Genomic DNA, 21,975 nt, shown 5'->3' with positions numbered 1-21,975 from the left:
CACACACACGTGGCATCAATAAGGGATCATAGACTGACCAGGTGAAGCTATGTCATGAAAAGAAAATGTTCCTAATGTTTTGTACACTTAGTGTACACACACACACACCAAAAGATATGAATCATCACTCACCTGAGCGCTCAAATGCTTTTGTACGTGCACTAAGATGTGCATGTCTGCCTCCTTACTGGAAGAAGAAGACGAGGAAGGTGGGGGGATGTTGTCCAGGGACAGTGGCTTGTGAAGCCCGTTGCTAGGCTGCAGCGAGGCCTCTGTTGCCGTGGCGTCCGTAACAGTACTATAGTACTCCTTCAAAAGCCTCTTCCTCTGCAGACGTCCCACGGTGTCCACAGGCTCGCTCCTGGCCAGGCCTGCAGCTAGGGGCGTTCTCTGCCCTCTCGAAGCCCCGCCCATTAGCCGCTCCTGGTGCTGGGCGTGTCTGACCGGCTGGCACACCCACAGAGTGAGGGGGAAGGCGTCAACGAAGGGCTGGGGCCGCCCCTTCCCGCCGCGCGTCCCCTCGTAGTCCACCCAGAACTGGGCAAAGTGAACCGCCCACAAGTCTGTGGCAGCTGGCATTTTGAGGGCATCCACGCCCAACGAGGGCGACACCAACCCTTTATACACATTGTGCAACATAGTGTCCTGCTCATGCGCGTGGCGCTGGAAAACGGGGTGGATCACCGGGAAGGAGGTGGAGGAGCGAGGGAAGGAGGAAAAGGAGGTGGAGAAGAACTGTTGTTCTTGGAAGGAGAGCAGGAGGGCTTCCAGGTGGGAGCGGGAGCAGTTGGGGGGGTGGCGGGTGTTGGTGGCCACCATCTCCGAGCATTGGACAGAGACGGAGCGGGGGAGGTCCTTGGGATAGGAGGGGTCCCTGTCCGTGGGCACTACCAACTGTGGTGGGGGAGAGAGGAAGAGAAACATTAGAAAATATACATAGAGGTCATCAATGTATACAAGATGACTAATGAGCGTAATTTCCAATCTGTTGAAATGTAAAGACTATGCTCTAACAGAAATGGAGTGTGTTGACCTTTTCAAGGGCTTTTTTCACAGCTATGGTAGTGTTTGCATTTCTCAAATGACTGAATGAAAGTGTCCAAGTACTCAATATGAGTGTGTGTGATTTGAACACCGACATAACATCATGACAGAGTGTGTGTGTGTGTCCTTTCTGCCCTCTACCTTGAGCATTAGTCCATCCACCCTGATGTCGATGTGCTCTTCAGGCTTCTGTTCCTCGTCGTTGAGCTTGTAGAGCTCCATGAACTGTTCCAGGCTCTGCCTCAGGTCCAGCGCAAACAGGTTGCACCACACCAGGCTCCTGGGGTCCAGCACCAGCTGCAGCGCATTCAGCTGCACATACAGGTTGGGGCAAGGGACTGCAGGAGTTTGGGGAAGAGAAGATTATATAATAATCAATGCAAGGGACTGCAGGAGGTGGGGAAGAGAAGATTATATAATAATCAATGCAAGGGACTGCAGGAGGTGGGGAAGAGAAGAGGTTGCAAACTAGAAATGAGTGGAGGGGAAAGAGAAGAGACGCACTAATGTATTCACCTTTCCCTCAGCACTAACACCCGATTCACATAAACATCAAGTCAAGACTTCAAACAGTTCAATCAGGTGCGTTAGCGCTAGGCTGGAATAAAGCATGTACACCCTGTAGGATGAGGGTCTAGGAACCAAAAACTAGGAACTGAATGAGAGTAGGAACCAATCTTACTGGGGTAGTCCTTTCCGTCAGGGAAGTAGTATTCGGTGAACTCGACGTGGATGGCAGGCATCTCAGGAGGGAGGTACAGGGACTTCTTATTACAGGAGATCATGGCCTTAGGGCTGGAGCGACGCTGGTCTGCTGTGGACACCTGATACACACACGGGATGAGGTCAGTACGCAAAGTGGGTGGATCAGATAAGCACGTCAACTGTGTGCGTGTGCTGACCTGGTAGATGCTGAAGTCAGCTATCCTGAGGACAATGGAGCTGGACAGGAGCTGCGTCCTGGGGGTCTGGGGAGAACTGAGGATACTGGTAGAACTAGTACTGATCTTACCTAGAAAGGAGAGGTGAAGAGAGGGGGGGAGGGAGAGAAAGGATGGTAGGGAGAATAAGGAGACAGAGGGGGGAGAGAAACGGGGAAAAGAAAAAGAGCCAATCAGACCACCTGCCACACTGACGTCGTCTCAAAAGGTGTGCATCACCGCACACCGCGTGCGCACACCATCGGTTAGGGGGTACCTGGCTCTAGGCATGAGAAGCAGCACTGTGCCCGCCCCCGTGCCCTCGCTCGTACCATGGCTCGTGCCCGCACCCACCCCGGGGGTAGGTCATCTGGCCCCCTAACCACCACTATTCTTCCTCTTCCTGTCTGGTCCTGCCCTACGGGACCATACACACTGTCCCTAACACTGGAGACACTGGAGGGATACCTGGACACTGGAGGGGGGGGGGGACACAGAACTCAGAGTGACTAGGCAGTGTGATGCTAGGGAAACCAACACTTCACTTAATTCCAACTCTACGGGCTCTTCTAAAAATGACCCACTAGATGACATCAAGTGTATTCTAGTTCAGTTGAATGTCAACTGTCTAACCAACATCACTCTTCATGGGCTGCTGGAACAGATTCTTATAGTTGTTGAATAAAAAGAGAATCAGGACAGATGCTCCAACACACCTTTATTGGATTACTATGTTTCAATCACATTGAGGTGAGGTGTGTGTGTGTGCTTGTTTACCGTACTCTGTGTGCGTGACTGTGTGTGTGTGTGTGTGTGTTTACCATGCCGTGTGTGTGCTGCTCTTTTGTTTACCGTGCTGTGGTGAGGTGTGAGAGTTGGCTGGGCCCTCCCGGTCTCTCTTGGCGGTCTTCAACATCTCCACGTTAGACTTGAACTCCTCCAGTAGACTCCTGGCCCAGCCCTCCCTGGCCTTAGTGGCCTCACTGTACTGCATCCAGTGGAGACAACTCTCACCTGGAGACAGAGAGAGATGAAGGGAGAAGGGGAGAGAGGCCAGAAAGCAAGAGACGAGGGAGAAACCTTTGTCTAAGTACATACTCTTGTCACTATTCGAGATGGTATACTGACAGAGAAAGACACGTTTTATGGTGTTGAGAGATCAGAAAGATCACTATTACTCCCATCAGCTGTGTGGCAGTTGGAGGGAGGTTGGGTAGAGGTTGTGTTTACCTGCTCTGTGGGACGGGTAGTAATGTTGGAGAGAGGTTGGGTAGAGGTTGTGTTTACCTGCTCTGTGGGACGGGTAGTAATGTTGGAGAGAGGTTGGGTAGAGGTTGTGTTTACCTGCTCTGTGGGACGGGTACTAATGTTGGAGAGAGGTTGGGTAGAGGTTGTGTTTACCTGCTCTGTGGGACGGGTAGTAATGTTGGAGAGAGGTTGGGTAGAGGTTGTTGTGGTGTTTACCAACCTGGTCTGTGGGAGGGGTAGTAATGTTGGAGGGAGGTTGTGGTGGTGTCTACCTGCTCTGTGGGAGGGGTAGTAATGTTGTAGGGTGGTTGTGGTGGTGTCTACCTGCTCTGTGGAAGGGGTAGTAATGTTGGAGGGAGGTTGTGGTGGTGTCTACCTGCTCTGTGGAAGGGGTAGTAATGTTGGAGGGAGGTTGTGTCTACCTGCTCTGTGGGAGGGGTAGTAATGTTGGAGGGAGGTTGTGGTGGTGTCTACCTGCTCTGTGGAAGGGGTAGTAATGTTGGAGGGAGGTTGTGGTGGTGTTTACCTGCTCTGTGGGAGGGGTAGTAATGTTGTAGGGTGGTTGTGTAGAGGATGTGGTGGTGTCTACCCGCTCTGTGGGAAGAGTAGTAATGTTGGAGGGAGGTTGTGTCTACCTGCTCTGTGGGAGGGGTAGTAATGTTGGAGGGAGGTTGTGTTTACCTGCTCTGTGGGAAGAGTAGTAATGTTGGAGGGAGGTTATGGTGGTGTTTACCTGCTCTGTGGGAGGGGTAGTAATGTTGGAGGGAGGTTGTGTTTACCTGCTCTGTGGGAAGAGTAGTAATGTTGGAGGGAGGTTGTGGTGGTGTTTACCTGCTCTGTGGGAAGAGTAGTAATGTTGGAGAGAGGTTGTGGTGGTGTTTACCTGCTCTGTGGGAAGAGTAGTAATGTTGGAGGGAGGTTGTGGTGGTGTTTACCTGCTCTGTGGGAGGGGTAGTAATGTTGGAGGGAGGTTGTGGTGGTGTTTACCTGCTCTGTGGGAGGGGTAGTAATGTTGGAGGGAGGTTGTGGTGGTGTCTACCTGCTCTGTGGGAGGGGTAGTAATGTTGGAGGGAGGTTGTGTTTACCTGCTCTGTGGGAAGAGTAGTAATGTTGGAGGGAGGTTGTGGTGGTGTTTACCTGCTCTGTGGGAAGAGTAGTAATGTTGGAGGGAGGTTGTGGTGGTGTTTACCTGCTCTGTGGGAGGGGTAGTAATGTTGTAGGGTGGTTGTGGTGGTGTCTACCTGCTCTGTGGAAGGGGTAGTAATGTTGGAGGGAGGTTGTGGTGGTGTCTACCTGCTCTGTGGAAGGGGTAGTAATGTTGGAGGGAGGTTGTGTCTACCTGCTCTGTGGGAGGGGTAGTAATGTTGGAGGGAGGTTGTGGTGGTGTCTACCTGCTCTGTGGAAGGGGTAGTAATGTTGGAGGGAGGTTGTGGTGGTGTTTACCTGCTCTGTGGGAGGGGTAGTAATGTTGTAGGGTGGTTGTGTAGAGGATGTGGTGGTGTCTACCCGCTCTGTGGGAAGAGTAGTAATGTTGGAGGGAGGTTGTGTCTACCTGCTCTGTGGGAGGGGTAGTAATGTTGGAGGGAGGTTGTGGTGGTGTTTACCTGCTCTGTGGGAGGGGTAGTAATGTTGGAGGGAGGTTGTGTTTACCTGCTCTGTGGGAAGAGTAGTAATGTTGGAGGGAGGTTGTGGTGGTGTTTACCTGCTCTGTGGGAGGGGTAGTAATGTTGGAGGGAGGTTGTGTTTACCTGCTCTGTGGGAAGAGTAGTAATGTTGGAGGGAGGTTGTGGTGGTGTTTACCTGCTCTGTGGGAAGAGTAGTAATGTTGGAGGGAGGTTGTGGTGGTGTTTACCTGCTCTGTGGGAAGAGTAGTAATGTTGGAGGGAGGTTGTGGTGGTGTTTACCTGCTCTGTGGGAGGGGTAGTAATGTTGGAGGGAGGTTGTGTTTACCTGCTCTGTGGGAAGAGTAGTAATGTTGGAGGGAGGTTGTGGTGGTGTTTACCTGCTCTGTGGGAGGGGTAGTAATGTTGGAGGGAGGTTGTGTTTACCTGCTCTGTGGGAGGGGTAGTAATGTTGGAGGGAGGTTGTGGTGGTGTTTACCTGCTCTGTGGGAGGGGTAGTAGTCCAGGGTAATGTGACTGAAGGAGAGCTGCATGGCCCCACCAGTTATCCTCTTATTGATCACTGGAGAGAGGGTTGAGAGGGAAGGAGGGATGCATGGAGGGAGGGAAGAAGGCAGAGGCAGAAGATAAGGTCCAATGTGCGTCAGAGCCCAACTTGATGTGTAGGTATCAGACAGTCAGTCAAACATCTGTCTGAAGTTTGTGTGTGGTATGTGTGTGTTCTACATTTGTATGTGTGTATTAGCAGGCGTGTCTATGTGCGTGTGTACACGTGTCATACGTCTGTGTGTGTGTACCTCTGTCCTTGGCGTGTATGTCGTCACAGATGTGCAGGTCGAGGTGTGTGATCTGCAGGTGGTGGGAGGTCTCACACACGTCGAAGGCAGCGAACAGATTAGCCATGGTGGCGCTCTGGTCAGCCGCTGTGCCTGACGACACCTGCTGGCTACGCACCTGCTGGGCTGAGGGGGGCGCCGACGACTCCTGGATACAGACCAGAGACCGTAAAAAACACACAGACACCCGCACAGAGACATATGGAGATGCAGACAGACACAAATAAAATGAAGTGAACATCAATTTTATTAGTGCATCCAATTAGTGTTGCTTGGGATAATGGCGCCGGAGGGGATTTTTACAGGCTCCTAACCAACTGTTCTATTTTGTCTGGGTTTTTCACATTGTTTGTACATAATGTTGCTGCTACCATCTCTTATGACCAAAAAGAGCTTCTGGATATCAGAACAGGGATTACTCACCTCGAAATGGACAAAATACATTTTATTTTATGAGTCAGACACAAAGGAAATACTGCTTCTGCGAGACCAGGCCCAAATCCCTGTCATTTGCATGTAGAACAGACGGAAATACAGGAGGCGGAGATCAGGGTGCCTTGTGAGAATTTGTTGGCAAGTGGGTAGCCCACCTCTGCCATCCATTCTATTGGTCCACGTGCAATCACTGGAAAATAAGCTAGATGATCTCCGCTCCAGACTATATCCCAACCAGAAGCCACAGACTACAGGCAACATCTGCACCGAGCTAAAGGCTAGAGCTGCCGCTTTCAAGGAGCGGGAAACTCATCCGGACGCTTATAAAAAATCCGACTACGCCCTCAGACAAACCATCAAAAAGGCAAAGCGTCAATACAGGAATAAGATTGAATCCTATTACACCGGCTCTGATGATTGTCGGATGTGGCAGGGCTTGCAAACTATTACAGACTACAAAAGGGAAGCACCGCTGAGAGCTTCCCAGTGACGCGAGCCTACCAGACAAGCTAAATACCTTCGATGCTCGCTTCGAAGCAAGCAACACCTAAGCATGCATAAGCGCCAGCTGTTCCGGACAACTGTGTGATCACGCTCTCCGTAGCCGATGTGAGCAAAACCTTTAACATTCACAAGGCCACAGGGCCAGACGGATTACCAGGACATGTACTCTGAGCACGCGCTGACCAACTGGCAAGTGCCTTCACTAACATTTTCAACCTCTCCCTGACCAAGTCTGTAATACCTACGTTTCAAGCAGACCACCATAGTCCCTGTGCCCAAGAAAGCGAAGGTAACCTGCCTAAATGACTACCGCCTTGAAGCACTCACGTCTGTAGCCATGAAGTGCTTTGAAAGGCTGGTCATGGCTCACAACAGACTCCCGGAAACCCTAGACCCACTCCAATTTGCATACCGCCCCAACATCTACACAGATGAATCAATCGCACTCCACACTGCCCTTTCCCACCTGGACAAAAGGGACACCTATGTGAAAATGCTGTTCATTGACGGCTCAGCGTTCAACACCCTAGTGCCCACGAAGCTCATCACTAAGCTAAGGACCCTGGGAATAAACACCTCTGGAACCTGGACTTTTTGACGAGCCACCCTCAGGTGGTAAGGGTAGACAACAACACATCTGCCATGCTGATCCTCAACACGGTGGCCCCTCAGGTGTGTGCTTAGTCCCCTCCTGTACTCCTTGTTCACACACGACTGTGTGGCAAGCACGACTCCAACACCATCATTAAGTTTGCTGATGACAAGAGTGGTAGGTCTGATCACTGACAACGATGAGACAACCTATAGGGAGGAGGTCAAAGACCGGGCAATGTGGTACCAGGACAACAACCTCTCGCTTAATGTGAGCAAGACAAAGGAGATGATCATGGACTACAGGAAAAGGAGGGCCGAACACGCCCCCATTCACATCGATGGGGCTGTAGTGGAGCGGGTCGAGAGCTTCAAGTTCCTTGGTGTCCACATCAACAAACTACCATGGTCCAAACACACCAAGACAGTCGTAAAGAAGGCATGACACCTTTCCCCCTCAGGAGACTGAAAAGATTTGGCATGGGTCCCTAGATCCTCAAAAAGTTCTACAGCTGCACCCTCGAGAGCATCCTGCCGTATGGCAACTGCTTGGAATCCGACAGTAAGGCGCTACAGAGGGTAGTGCGTACGGTCCAATACATCACTGGGGCCAAGCTTCCTGCCATCCTGCTATATTTATTTTTTTATTTTACCTTTAACCAGATAGGCCAGTTGAGAACAAGTTCTCATTTACAACTGCGACCTGGACAAGATAAAGCAAAGCAGTGCGACAAAGTTACACATGGAATAAACAAACACAGTCAATAACACAATTGAAAAGTCTATATACAGTGTGTGCAAATGAGGTAAGATAAGGGCGGTAAAGCAATGAATAGGCCATAGTGGCAAAATAATTGCAATTTAGCAATTAAATACTGGAGTGATAGATGTGCAGAAGATGAATGTGCAAGTAGAGATACTGGGGTGCAAAGGAGCAAAAAAATAAAAATAACGGTAGGGGGATGAGGTAGTTGGATGGGCTATTTACAGATGGGCTATGTACAGGTGTAGTGATCTGTAAGCTGCTCTGACAGCTGATGCTTAAAGATAGTGAGGGAGATATGAGTCTCCAGCTTCAGTAATTTTTACAATTCGTTCCAGTCATTGGCAGCAGAGAACTGGAAAGAAAGGCGGCCAAAGTAGGAATTGGCTTTGGGGATGACCAGTGAAATATACCTGCTGGAGCGCGTGCTACGAGTGGGTGCTACTATGGTGACCAGTGAGCTGAGATAAGGCGGGGCTTTACCGAGCAAAGACTTACAGATGACCTGGAGCCAGTGGGTTTGGCGACGAATATGAAGCGAGGGCCAACCAACGAGAGCATACAGGTCGCAGTGGTGGGTAGTATATGGGGCTTTTGTGACAAAACTGATGGCACTGTGATAGACTGCATCCAATTTGTTGAGTAGAGTGTTGGAGGCTATTTTGTAAATGACATCGCCGAAGTCGAGGATCAGTAGGATAGTCAGTTTTATGAGGGTATGTTTGGCAGCATGAGTGAAGGATTCTTTGTTGCAAAATAGGAAGCCGATTCAATTTTGGATTGGAGATGCTTAATGTGAGTTTGGAAGGAGAATTTACAGTCTAACCAGACACCTAGGTATTTGTAGTTGTCCACATATTCTAAGTCAGAAACGTCTAGAGTAGTGATGCTGGACGGGCGGGCAGTTGCGGGCAGCGATCGGTTGAAGAGCATGCATTTAGTTTTACTTGCAATGAAGAGCAGTTGGAGGCCACGGAAGGAGAGTTGCATGGCATTGAAGCTCATCTGGAGGTTAGTTAACACAGTGTCCAAAGAAGAGCCAGAAGTATACAGAATGGTGTCGTCTGCGTAGAGGTGGCTCAGAGAATCACCAGCAGCAAGAGCGACATCATTGATGTATACAGAGAAAAGAGTCAGCCAGAGAATTGAACCCTGTGGCACCCCCATAGAGACTGCCAGAGGTCCAGACAACAGGCTCTCCGATTTGACACATTGAACTCCATCAGAGAAGTAGTTGGTGAACCAGGCAAGGCAGTCATTTGAGAAACCAAGGCTGTTGAGTCTGCCGATAAGAATGTGGTGATTGACAGAGTCGAAAGCCTTGGCCAGGTCGATGAATACGGCTGCACAGTATTTTCTCTTATCGATGGCAGTTTTTTCATTTAGGACCTTGAGCGTGGCTGAGGTGCACTCATGACCAGCTAGGAAACCAGATTGCATAGCGGAGAAGGTACGGTGGGATTCAAAATGGTCGGTGATCTGTTCGTTAACTTGGCTTTCGAAGACCTTAGAAAGGCAGGGTAGGATAGATATAGGTCTGTAACAGTTTGGGTCGAGTGTCTCCTCCTTTGAAGAGGGGGATGACCGCGGCAGCTTCCCAATCTTTGGGGATCTCAGACGATACGAAAGAGAGGTTGAACAGGCTAGTAATATGGGTTGCAACAATTGCGGCGGATAAGTTTAGAAAGAGAGGGTCCAGATTGTCTAGCCCGGCTGATTTGTAGGGGGTCCAGATTTTGCAGCTCTTTCAGAACATCAGCTATCTGGATTTGGGTGAAGGAGAAATGGGGGAGTTCTTGGGCGAGTTGCTGTGGGGAGTGCCGGGCAGTTGACCGGGGTAGGGGTAGCCAGGTGGAAAACATGGCCAGCCGTAGAAAAATGTTTACTGAAATTCTCAATTATCGTGGATTTATCAGTGGTGACAGTGTTTCCTAGCCTCAGTGCAGTGGGCAGCTGGGAAGAGGTGCTCTTATTCTCCATGGACTTTACAGTGTCCCAGAACTTTTTGGAGTTTGTGCTACAGGATGCAAATTTCTGCTTGAAAAAGCTAGCCTTTGCTTTCCTAACTGCCTGTGTATATTGATTCTTAACTTCCCTGAAAAGTTGCATATCGCGGGGGCTATTCGATGCTAATGCAGTACGCCACTTGATGGTGTCAGAGGAAGACCCCAGAAAATGGTCAAAGACTCCAGTCACCCAAGTTATAGACTGTTCTCTCTGCTACACGCACGGCAAGCGGTACAGGAGCGCCAAGCCTAGGTCCAAGAGGCTCCTTTACAGCTTCTACCGCCAAGCCATAAGACTGCTGAACAATTAATCAAATGGCCACCTGGACTGTTTACATTTAACGACCCCTTTGTTTTTACACTAACTCGACTAACCTGTACCCCCGCACATTGACTCGGTACCGGTACCCCCTGTATATAGCCTCGGTATTGTTATTTTATTGTTACTAAATAAACAAAAGTAAACATTTTCATAACTATTTCTTGAACAGCATTGTTGGTTAAGCGCTTGTAAGTAAGCATTTCACGATAAGGTCTACACCTATTGTATTTGGCACAAACACAAATTGATAAGATTTTTATGAGCGAAGGAGTGTGCAGTGCTCATTCTCACCAGCAGATGGCATAGCCTGCCACATGTAGGTTAGAATGCTAAAAGCCCAGTTTGAGCCAGTACATGAATAATGGAGCATGAGAGCAGCGACGCGAGCGAGCGAAGAGCAGCGAGTGGAGAGCAGCGCAGCGAGCGGAGAGCAGCGCAGCGAGCGAGCGAGCGAAGAGCAGCGAGCGGAGAGCAGCGCAGCGAGCGAAGAGCAGCGCTAGCAGCGCGCGAAGAGCAGCGCGCGAAGAGCAGCGCTAGGGAGTGAGAGGCTATATGGCAGAGGGACCACACAGAGAGAACCAAACATCCTTTCCTGGAGCACAAGGACTAATTACCAGACCATAACAGAGAGAGCGAGAGAGATGGGGGGGAAGAAAGAGGGAGGGAGAGAAAGAGTAGATGCCAAAATCTAAGTGTGGACAGAAGGGTACACGACAGTGGCAAATCATTTCTCCACTGTAGGTCTGTCTGACAGAGGAGTGACTGAGCACATAGCTAGCTGCTTCAGGTGTTAAGTGTGTGCGTCTGCCCATCTGTGTGTGTTTCCTAGCCTGTGTGCGCACACGTGTATCTACCTGCCTACGTGAGTGAGCGTGTGTCCTTGCCTACGTGCGCCTGCATGCGTGTGTACCTGGTCCTCGGTGGCCATGCTCTTCCTCTGCTGAGCAGACTTGTCCATGGCCTCGCTGAGTGACTTGGCGTACTGGACCATGGCTTTGAGCTGGGAGTCAGTCAGCACCCACAGCAGGTCATCTAGGATCAGGATCAGCTTAGAGGCCACCACGTTACAGTCCTTGGACTGGAGATAAACACATTCTACATAGATTATTACATACAAAAGACACACATTAATACTCATTATATATCGACCCACACACCTACATGCGTTGTATCCTGTATGTATAGGCACACACACCATGTTTCAGTCCTTCATATGAAGATGCACACATTACTTCCCGTGTTGAACCAAGACAGTGTTATTCAAAAGGTGCATTCATCAATGGGAGATCTAATAAAAGTCATCACGACTGGACTGAAAACACACACTCCATATCCATGACTGACTGACTGACTGACTGACTGACTGACTGACTGACTGACTGACTGCACACACTCCATATCCATGACTGACTGACTGACTGACTGACTGCACACACTCCATATCCATGACTGACTGACTGACTGACTGCACACACTCCATATCCATGACTGACTGACTGACTGACTGACTGACTGCACACACTCCATATCCATGACTGACTGACTGACTGACTGACTGACTGCACACACTCCATATCCATGACTGACTGACTGACTGACTGACTGCACACTCCATATCCATGACTGACTGACTGACTGACTGACTGACTGACTGACTGACTGACTGACTGACTGCACACACTCCATATCCATGACTGACTGACTGACTGACTGCACACACTCCATATCCATGACTGACTGACTGACTGACTGCACACACTCCATATCCATGACTGACTGACTGCACACACTCCATATCCATGACTGACTGACTGACTGACTGACTGCACACACTCCATATCCATGACTGACTGACTGCACACACTCCATATCCATGACTGACTGACTGACTGACTGACTGACTGCACACACTCCATATCCATGACTGACTGACTGACTGCACACACTCCATATCCATGACTGACTGACTGACTGACTGACTGCACACACTCCATATCCATGACTGACTGACTGACTGACTGACTGCACACACTCCATGACTGACTGACTGACTGACTGCACACACTCCATATCCATGACTGACTGACTGACTGCACACACTCCATATCCATGACTGACTGACTGACTGCACACACTCCATATCCATGACTGACTGACTGACTGACTGACTGACTACACACACACTCCATATCCATGACTGACTGACTGCACACACTCCATATCACTGACTGACTGACTGACTGACTGACTACACACACACTCCATATCCATGACTGACTGACTGACTGCACACACTCCATATCCATGACTGACTGACTGACTGGATAAAGTACATATTCCGCACACAGTCATCTGTGGTAGCTCAAAATCATATCTTTGTTTGTTTTCACACACACAGACAAAGGAGTGAGCATACAACACACACACACACACACACACACACACACACACACACACACACACACACACACACACACACACACACACACACACACACACACACACACACACACACACACACACACACACACACACACACACTTATCTGTTCAAACACAGTGGCTGCAGGGCTTGCTGGTGTGTGAGATAAATATCTGTTTACTGAAGCTGATTCTGCAGGCTGTTGGCCCACATAGTGTTCTCTATTCTGTGTGTGTGTCGTACCCGTCTAATGAGGGCAACTGATCTTGGACTGGTTGGTGATGAGGCGGATGTGTGTGCGTGTGACTGTGTCGTATGTGTAGTGTGTGTCCTACCAGTCTCTTCAGAGTGGCACTGATTTTGGGTCAGTGGGGTCGGGCTGTGTGTGTGCGCTTCCGTGAGTGTGCGTCCTACCAGCCTCTTCAGAGTGACATCTAATCTTGGACTGGTTGGTGATGAGGTGGGTGTGTGGTGTATTGTACCCGTCTCTTCAGGGTGACTCTGATCTTGGACTGGTTGGTGATGAGGTGTGTGTGTGTGGTGTATTGTACCCGTCTCTTCAGGGTGACTCTGATCTTGGACTGGTTGGTGATGAGGTGTGTGTGTGGTGTATTGTACCCGTCTCTTCAGGGTGACTGATCTTGGACTGGTTGGTGATGAGGTGTGTGTGTGGTGTATTGTACCCGTCTCTTCAGGGTGACTGATCTTGGACTGGTTGGTGATGAGGTGGGTGTGTGTGGTGTATTGTACCCGTCTCTTCAGGGTGACTCTGATCTTGGACTGGTTGGTGATGAGGTGGGTGTGTGGTGTATTGTACCCGTCTCTTCAGGGTGACTGATCTTGGACTGGTTGGTGATGAGGTGTGTGTGTGTGGTGTATTGTACCCGTCTCTTCAGGGTGACTGATCTTGGACTGGTTGGTGATGAGGTGTGTGTGTGTGGTGTATTGTACCCGTCTCTTCAGGGTGACTCTGATCTTGGACTGGTTGGTGATGAGGTGTGTGTGTGGTGTATTGTACCCGTCTCTTCAGGGTGACTGATCTTGGACTGGTTGGTGATGAGGTGTGTGTGTGTGGTGTATTGTACCCGTCTCTTCAGGGTGACTCTGATCTTGGACTGGTTGGTGATGAGGTGTGTGTGTGGTGTATTGTACCCGTCTCTTCAGGGTGACTGATCTTGGACTGGTTGGTGATGAGGTGTGTGTGTGTGGTGTATTGTACCCGTCTCTTCAGGGTGACTCTGATCTTGGACTGGTTGGTGATGAGGTGTGTGTGTGGTGTATTGTACCCGTCTCTTCAGGGTGACTGATCTTGGACTGGTTGGTGATGAGGTGTGTGTGTGGTGTATTGTACCCGTCTCTTCAGGGTGACTGATCTTGGACTGGTTGGTGATGAGGTGTGTGTGTGTGGTGTATCGTACCCGTCTCTTCAGGGTGACTCTGATCTTGGACTGGTTGGTGATGAGGTGGGTGTGTGTGGTGTATTGTACCCGTCTCTTCAGGGTGACTGATCTTGGACTGGTTGGTGATGAGGTGTGTGTGTGTGGTGTATTGTACCCGTCTCTTCAGGGTGACTCTGATCTTGGACTGGTTGGTGATGAGGTGTGTGTGTGGTGTATTGTACCCGTCTCTTCAGGGTGACTCTGATCTTGGACTGGTTGGTGATGAGGCGGGTGTGTGTGGTGTATTGTACCCGTCTCTTCAGGGTGACTCTGATCTTGGACTGGTTGGTGATGAGGTGTGTGTGTGGTGTATTGTACCCGTCTCTTCAGGGTGACTGATCTTGGACTGGTTGGTGATGAGGTGTGTGTGTGTGGTGTATTGTACCCGTCTCTTCAGGGTGACTCTGATCTTGGACTGGTTGGTGATGAGGTGGGTGTGTGTGGTGTATTGTACCCGTCTCTTCAGGGTGACTCTGATCTTGGACTGGTTGGTGATGAGGTGGGTGTGTGGTGTATTGTACCCGTCTCTTCAGGGTGACTGATCTTGGACTGGTTGGTGATGAGGTGTGTGTGTGTGGTGTATTGTACCCGTCTCTTCAGGGTGACTGATCTTGGACTGGTTGGTGATGAGGTGTGTGTGTGGTGTATTGTACCCGTCTCTTCAGGGTGACTGATCTTGGACTGGTTGGTGATGAGGTGTGTGTGTGGTGTATTGTACCCGTCTCTTCAGGGTGACTGATCTTGGACTGGTTGGTGATGAGGTGGGTGTGTGGTGTATTGTACCCGTCTCTTCAGGGTGACTGATCTTGGACTGGTTGGTGATGAGGTGTGTGTGTGTGGTGTATTGTACCCGTCTCTTCAGGGTGACTGATCTTGGACTGGTTGGTGATGAGGTGGGTGTGTGTGGTGTATTGTACCCGTCTCTTCAGGGTGACTGATCTTGGACTGGTTGGTGATGAGGTGTGTGTGTGTGGTGTATTGTACCCGTCTCTTCAGGGTGACTGATCTTGGACTGGTTGGTGATGAGGTGGGTGTGTGTGGTGTATTGTACCCATCTCTTCAGGGTGACTGATCTTGGACTGGTTGGTGATGAGGCGCGTGTGTGGTGTATTGTACCCGTCTCTTCAGGGTGACTGATCTTGGACTGGTTGGTGATGAGGTGTGTGTGTGTGGTGTATTGTACCCGTCTCTTCAGGGTGACTGATCTTGGACTGGTTGGTGATGAGGTGTGTGTGTGGTGTATTGTACCCGTCTCTTCAGGGTGACTCTGATCTTGGACTGGTTGGTGATGAGGTGTGTGTGTGGTGTATTGTACCCGTCTCTTCAGGGTGACTGATCTTGGACTGGTTGGTGATGAGGTGTGTGTGTGTGGTGTATTGTACCCGTCTCTTCAGGGTGACTGATCTTGGACTGGTTGGTGATGAGGTGTGTGTGTGGTGTATTGTACCCGTCTCTTCAGGGTGACTGATCTTGGACTGGTTGGTGATGAGGTGTGTGTGTGTGGTGTATTGTACCCGTCTCTTCAGGGTGACTCTGATCTTGGACTGGTTGGTGATGAGGTGGGTGTGTGTGGTGTATTGTACCCGTCTCTTCAGGGTGACTGATCTTGGACTGGTTGGTGATGAGGTGGGTGTGTGTGGTGTATTGTACCCGTCTCTTCAGGGTGACTGATCTTGGACTGGTTGGTGATGAGGTGTGTGTGTGTGGTGTATTGTACCCGTCTCTTCAGGGTGACTCTGATCTTGGACTGGTTGGTGATGAGGTGTGTGTGTGGTGTATTGTACCCGTCTCTTCAGGGTGACTGATCTTGGACTGGTTGGTGATGAGGTGGGTGTGTGGTGTATTGTACCCGTCTCTTCAGGGTGACTGATCTTGGACTGGTTGGTGATGAGGTGTGTGTGTGGTGTATTGTACCCGTCTCTTCAGGGTGACTGATCTTGGACTGGTTGGTGATGAGGTGTGTGTGTGGTGTATTGTACCCGTCTCTTCAGGGTGACTGATCTTGGACTGGTTGGTGATGAGGTGTGTGTGTGGTGTATTGTACCCGTCTCTTCAGGGTGACTGATCTTGGACTGGTTGGTGATGAGGTGGGTGTGTGGTGTATTGTACCCGTCTCTTCAGGGTGACTGATCTTGGACTGGTTGGTGATGAGGTGTGTGTGTGGTGTATTGTACCCGTCTCTTCAGGGTGACTCTGATCTTGGACTGGTTGGTGATGAGGCGGATGGGGGCACTCAGCATCTCGTTCTGGGCACTCTGGATGGCGTCCGCCTCGATGCGGATCATCTGCCAGCTGATCTCCTTAAACGTCAGGATCTGAGAGACGCACAGGTAGCCATGGTTACACACACACACACATTGGGTTACCATGGTTACATACACTTCCATGCCATGTGTGTATGCAGTGCACCCACCTCTCCTCTGTGTGGGTCCTGTATGCGCGTGAAGCGGAGGTCTGACAGGCTCCAGCTAGTGTTGACAGAGTAGACCTGCAGCTGGCTCAACTCAAAGGAGGCGTTGAACGCCTTGGCACTGATCTTCACCACGATGGAGTTGATGGACAGAGAGATGCCCTCCACCACCTTCTCAGCAAAGCCATACTCACTGGGGGAGTGGGGGAAGAGGAGGAGGTAGGCAATTGAAGGCTGGATTTGGATGACCTGAATGCAGGTGTTTTTTTAGTAAAGAATCTTTCAGCCCCATCGCACGAGGACAGGCAGGTAGACACCATACACTTACACACTCATGCACACACACAACTACCCTCTGAAAGGGGGGGGAGAAAGAGAGAGAAAGAGCGCCAGCTCCCACCTTTGCCCCGAGGCCGTTGCTATGGGAGACGGGCCGTTGGGGGGGCGGGGCTCATCACAGGTGCTCATCTCCATTACCACCTTGTCCAGGGTCTGGGAGACAGAGAGATGCAGACGATTACCACACACACACACACACACACACACACACACACACACACACACACACACACACACACACACCACCCCCCCCCCCCCCCCCCCCCCGGGCTCGACATTAACGGTTGTCTGCTTGCCCGTGCAAGTAAAAGAAAATTGTCGGACATGAACATAGAATGGACAAGAAAATAAAAAAAAGATTATTTGATTCTGTGATTTTTGCACAATGAGGCTACTCCCATCAGACGTGGATGAGTGTCATCCAGATTAGTGTGTAGCACACTGGCCTCCCAATCTCTGCAGAGCACTTCAGAGGATAATTATTGTAGGCCTTTATTGACAGGCACGTGCGGTCTTTCAATCACATTCACGAGATGTGTTTCTGAGATCAAAGCGAACATACCCGCGTGTGCACATTTGTTGATATATTTTGCTAATTAATTATTTATTTGCCCAGTTAGCTCATTTTTGGCCAGCAATGCAAATCCTGTAAAAGTCATGGTGTTTGCATCACCTGCGTGTGCCAGTGGGCCGTTGCCAGAGTTGGAAGAGCGACAGGCATTTGTGCAGCAGGTAAAATAATAACAGTGTAGTTTGTCTGGTTAACTATACTGAACAAAAATATAAAAGGCAACATTCAACAATAAGAAAATGAGTAAATTGAAATAAATTCATTAGGTCCTAATCTATGGATTTCACATGACTAGGCAGGTGCACTGCCATGGGTGGGCATAGCCAATGAGTTTTTTCCCCACAAAATGGCCCCCCCAGATGATCCCGCAGGTGAAGAAGCCGGATGTGGAGGTGCTGGGCTGGAGTGGTTACACGTGGTCTGAGGTTGTGAGGCCGGTTGGAAGTACTGCCAAATTCTCTAAAACGATGTTGGAGGCAGCTTATGGTAGAGAAATGAACAGCCAATACCCTGCCAACAGCTCTGGTGTACATTCCTGCAGTCAACAAGCCAATTGCACACTCCCTCAAAACTTAAGACATCTGTGGCCTTTTATTGTCCCTAGCAAAAGGTGCACCTGTGTATGCTCACTAACAGGGATGTAAAAATGTATACTTCTTTGTTTTCCAGCTCATGAAACATGAAACCAACACTTTACATGTTGTGTTTATATTTTTTATTCAGTGTAGATGGCCAATTCAAAACATATTGTAGTTTGTCTGGTTATCTCGCTAGTTAGCTATTAGCATGTTTTAAATGTCATTGTCCTAAAATAACTTTCCACCGGCTCTTGTGTATAACCACAAATGGCCGACACACAGTTGATACAGGTGCATAGTTGATGAAACCAATGCTGCATACTCCAGGTGTAAAACAGTCAAACGCACAAAATTGGCTTGGATTCTCCTCTATTCAATACTGGCCATGTAATTCTGACAATTTTAAATATATATTCATAGAATAGCCTAATTGACAAGTAACTACTCTCCCATCTCCCCTCAATACTGAATATTTTTTCCTTACAAATAGATAAACATCTTAGTTAACTACCTCTCCCATCTCAGCCATTTGATCCCTGGTTTATTGAATGAGGGAATTATTTTATAAAGACATAAAAAGTATTTGGTTGTAATTGTAATGTTGCAGGGTGGGCCAACCATCCTCCAGGAGATTCCAAGAGAGCTACTGGGAGTGCAGGCTTTTGGTCCAGCCCTACTGGAACACACCACAGTGTACAAAAATCTGCTGCTCAACAGGACCTTGATAAGCTGACTGGTGTGTTTGAGCAGGGTTGGATCAAAAGCCTGCACACCAACCTCCCGAGTGGCGCAGCGGTCTAAGGCACTGCATCGCAGTGCTAGGTGCGTTACTAGAGACGTGGGTTCGATCCCGGGCTGTATTACAACTGGCCGTGATCGAGAGTCCCATAGGGCGGGGCACAATTGGCCCAGCGTCGTCTGGGTTAGGGGAGGGTTTGGCCGGGGGGGCTTTACTTGGCTCATTGTGCTCTAGCGACTCCTTGTGGCGGGCCGGGCGCCTCCAGCTGTCAGGTGTTTCCTCCGAGACATTGGTGCGGCTGGCCTCCGGGTTAAGCGGGCAGGTGTTAAGAAGAGCGGTTTGGGGGGGGGACGCATGACTCGACCTTCACCTCCCAAGCACATTGGGGAGTTGCAGCGATGAGACAAAAATCGAAATTGGGGAGCAAAAGGGGGAAACATTTTTGTTCTAAAAAAACTGCACTCCCAGTTGCTCTCCAGATGGAGGGTTGACGGACCCCGCGTTTTATACAGTAGCTCTCCAGATGGAGGGTTGACGGACCCCGCGTTTTATACAGTAGCTCTCCAGATGGAGGGTTGACGGACCCCGCGTTTTATACAGTAGCTCTCCAGATGGAGGGTTGATGGACCCCGCGTTTTATACAGTAGCTCTCCAGATTAGAGGTCGGCCGATTAATCGGAATGGCCGATTAATTAGGGCCGATTTCAAATTTTCATACCAATCGGTATTTTGGGCCACCGATTTGCCGATTTTCTCTTTTTTTTTACCTTTATTTCACTAGGCAAGTCAGTTAAAGAACACATTCTTATTTTCAATGACGGCCTAGGAATGGTGGGTTAACTGCCTTGTTCAGGGGCAGAACAACAGATTTTTACCTTGTCAACTTGGGGATGCAACCTTACGTTAACTAGCCCAACACTCTAACCACCTGCTTTACGTTGCCAAGGTAAGTTTCTAGCTAGCATTAAACTTATCTTACAAAAAAAACAATCAATCAATCATAAACACTAGTTAACTACACATGGTTGATGATATTACTAGTTTATCTAGCCTGTCCTGCTTTGCATATAATCGATGCGGTGCGCATTCGCGAAAAAGGACTGTCTTTGCTCCGACGTGTACCTAACCATAAACATCAATGTGTTTCTTAATATCAATACACAAGTATATATTTTTAAACCTGCATATTTAGTTAATATTGCCTGCTAACATGAATTTCTTTTAACTAGGGAAAATGTGTCACCTCTGCAACAGAGTCAGGGTATATGCAGCAGTTTGGGCCGCCTGGCTCGTTGCGAACTGTGAAGACTATTTCTTCCTAACAAAGACAGCCAACTTCGCCAAACGGGGGATGATTTACAAAAGCGCATTTGTGAAAAAAAGCACAATCGTTGCACGACTGTACCTAACCATAAACATCAATGCCTTTCTTAAAATCAATACACAGAAGTATATATTTTTAAACCTGCATATTTAGCTAAAAGAAATCCAGGTTAGCAGGCAATATTAACCAGGTGAAATTGTGTCAGTTCTCTTGCATTCGTTGCACGCAGAATCAGGGTATACAGAATCTGGCTCGTTGCGAACTAATTTGCCAGAATTTTACGGAACTATGAAATAACATTGTAGGTTGTGCGATGTCACAGGAATATTTAGACTTATGGATGCCACCCGTTAGATAAAATACGGAACGGTTCCGTATGTCACTGAAAGAATAATGTTTGAGATGATAGTTTCCGGATTTGACCATTATAATGACCTAAGGTTTATTATATTATAGTTAAGTCTATGATTTGATATTTGATAGAGCAGTCTGACTGAGCGGCGCGTCATAATTCCTGTAATAACTTGAAAGGGGTTCCTTTGTTATTTTACCGTTCATGTCTTCCATAGAGAATGTCTTGATCTACTTCAAATAAGGTCTGTGTTACCCGTGTAAATCTCACTAGGTAACGTTTGTCAACATATTTTCATAAATCCACTCTACAAAAAAAATGATCTTCGCTTACATTGATCAAAGTTATATCCTATGGATATCTACACAGTTATAAAATTGGCAAGGTGGTGTAAGCCTAAACCAAACACAGACCTTATTTTAAGTTAATCTAAAAATATCCTATGGAATAAATGAAGGAACCGCTTTTCAGATTTTGCTAGAAGGTGTCATGGGAATTATGACTCGCACTTTGGTAGTCAATTCTTACCATGCCCATTATTAAAATAGGATTTCCTGCATATAGAAATTACAGTTTTTGTTTTCAGCATTCATCACAGGTAACTTAAACTATATTTTTATTATTCAAACAGTTGAGAGTATTTGTCTCCTAAGCAGACTCTTCAGTATCGTTGTCACTTCAGAGCTGTGTGTGTGTATATATATAAAAAATCATAATCGGCTGATTAATCGGTATCGGCTTTTTTGGTCCTCCAATAATCAGTATTGGCGTTGAAAAATCATAATCGGTCGAACCTCTACTCCAGATGGAGGGTTGACGGACCACGTGTTTTATACAGTAGGCTATCAGGGCAGTATTTTACTTTGTGGGGAGTTAAGTGCCTTGCTCAAGGCCACAACGGCAGGAGATGGTGTATAATATATGGGATCAGAGAGCAGCAGCCTTCCATTGTCAATACCAGTGATAAAGTGGCTAAAACTGTGGCTAGTACAGTTGTAACGTGTCAGCGATAGGGGGAAGGAGGGCAGGACTTACCAGAGAGATGGGGTGGGTCTTCAGCTTGGTCCATGGGATCTGTCAATGAAGACAAGGAATTGGAGTCAGCCAGTCAAGCTCAGATAAATGACAGTAATATTGGTTCAATATCATACACCTGCAATCTAGTCGGCCCAACATCGGCACAGCCAAAATATGATCACATTTTCTTGTATTTAACTTATATACTAAATACAGTCACATATTCCTTGTATATTTTTCTGAAATGCATACGAATGTGTCTATTCCTGAAATAAATTGAATCGCTGTGAATGTAAATCAGCTGAAATGAGAGAGCCAGGCTGAGAGAATGAATCATGGAGACAGTCTAGAGAAGCAGTCAGAGTGCCAGCACATTCCACTCCTCCCCAAACTACACTAATCCCTCTGAGCGGACCCTCTTAATCATGCCCGTGTCAAATCAAATAGCTTTTACGCCAAAGAGTTATCTGCAGATTTGGGCATGTTCATCTTCC

At 48.5% G+C, this 21,975-nt stretch overlaps 1 protein-coding gene across 5 annotated transcripts in view; it reads right to left on the bottom strand.

Annotated features, from left to right (window-relative positions):
- Nucleotides 1-21,975, bottom strand: part of LOC106576369 (bridge-like lipid transfer protein family member 3B) — a 61,998-nt gene that overhangs the window by 28,346 nt on the left and 11,677 nt on the right. For 3 of the 5 annotated variants that reach the window (XM_045699992.2, XM_045699993.2, XM_045699994.2), the window contains exons 3-14: nt 21,500-21,538; nt 16,962-17,053; nt 16,565-16,754; nt 16,326-16,466; nt 11,202-11,369; nt 5,632-5,818; nt 5,313-5,396; nt 2,817-2,978; nt 1,947-2,056; nt 1,727-1,868; nt 1,186-1,382; nt 133-894 (exon numbers count right to left, since the gene is read on the bottom strand). In XM_045699992.2, the coding sequence (XP_045555948.1) occupies nt 133-894; nt 1,186-1,382; nt 1,727-1,868; nt 1,947-2,056; nt 2,817-2,978; nt 5,313-5,396; nt 5,632-5,818; nt 11,202-11,369; nt 16,326-16,466; nt 16,565-16,754; nt 16,962-17,053; nt 21,500-21,538 (2,274 nt within the window). Of the gene's footprint in view, nt 1-132; nt 895-1,185; nt 1,383-1,726; nt 1,869-1,946; nt 2,057-2,816; nt 2,979-5,312; nt 5,397-5,631; nt 5,819-11,201; nt 11,370-13,194; nt 16,274-16,325; nt 16,467-16,564; nt 16,755-16,961; nt 17,054-21,499; nt 21,539-21,975 lie in introns of those variants that run through there. The other 2 variants (XM_082964022.1, XM_082964023.1) reach the window with 2 other exon arrangements.

Source organism: Salmo salar, chromosome 17, assembly GCF_965601325.2.
Source record: "Salmo salar chromosome 17, fSalSal1, whole genome shotgun sequence".
Lineage (NCBI taxonomy): Eukaryota > Metazoa > Chordata > Actinopteri > Salmoniformes > Salmonidae > Salmo > Salmo salar.
Note: the sequence above shows the minus strand (reverse complement) of the source record. Positions and strands in the feature narration are given on the sequence as shown.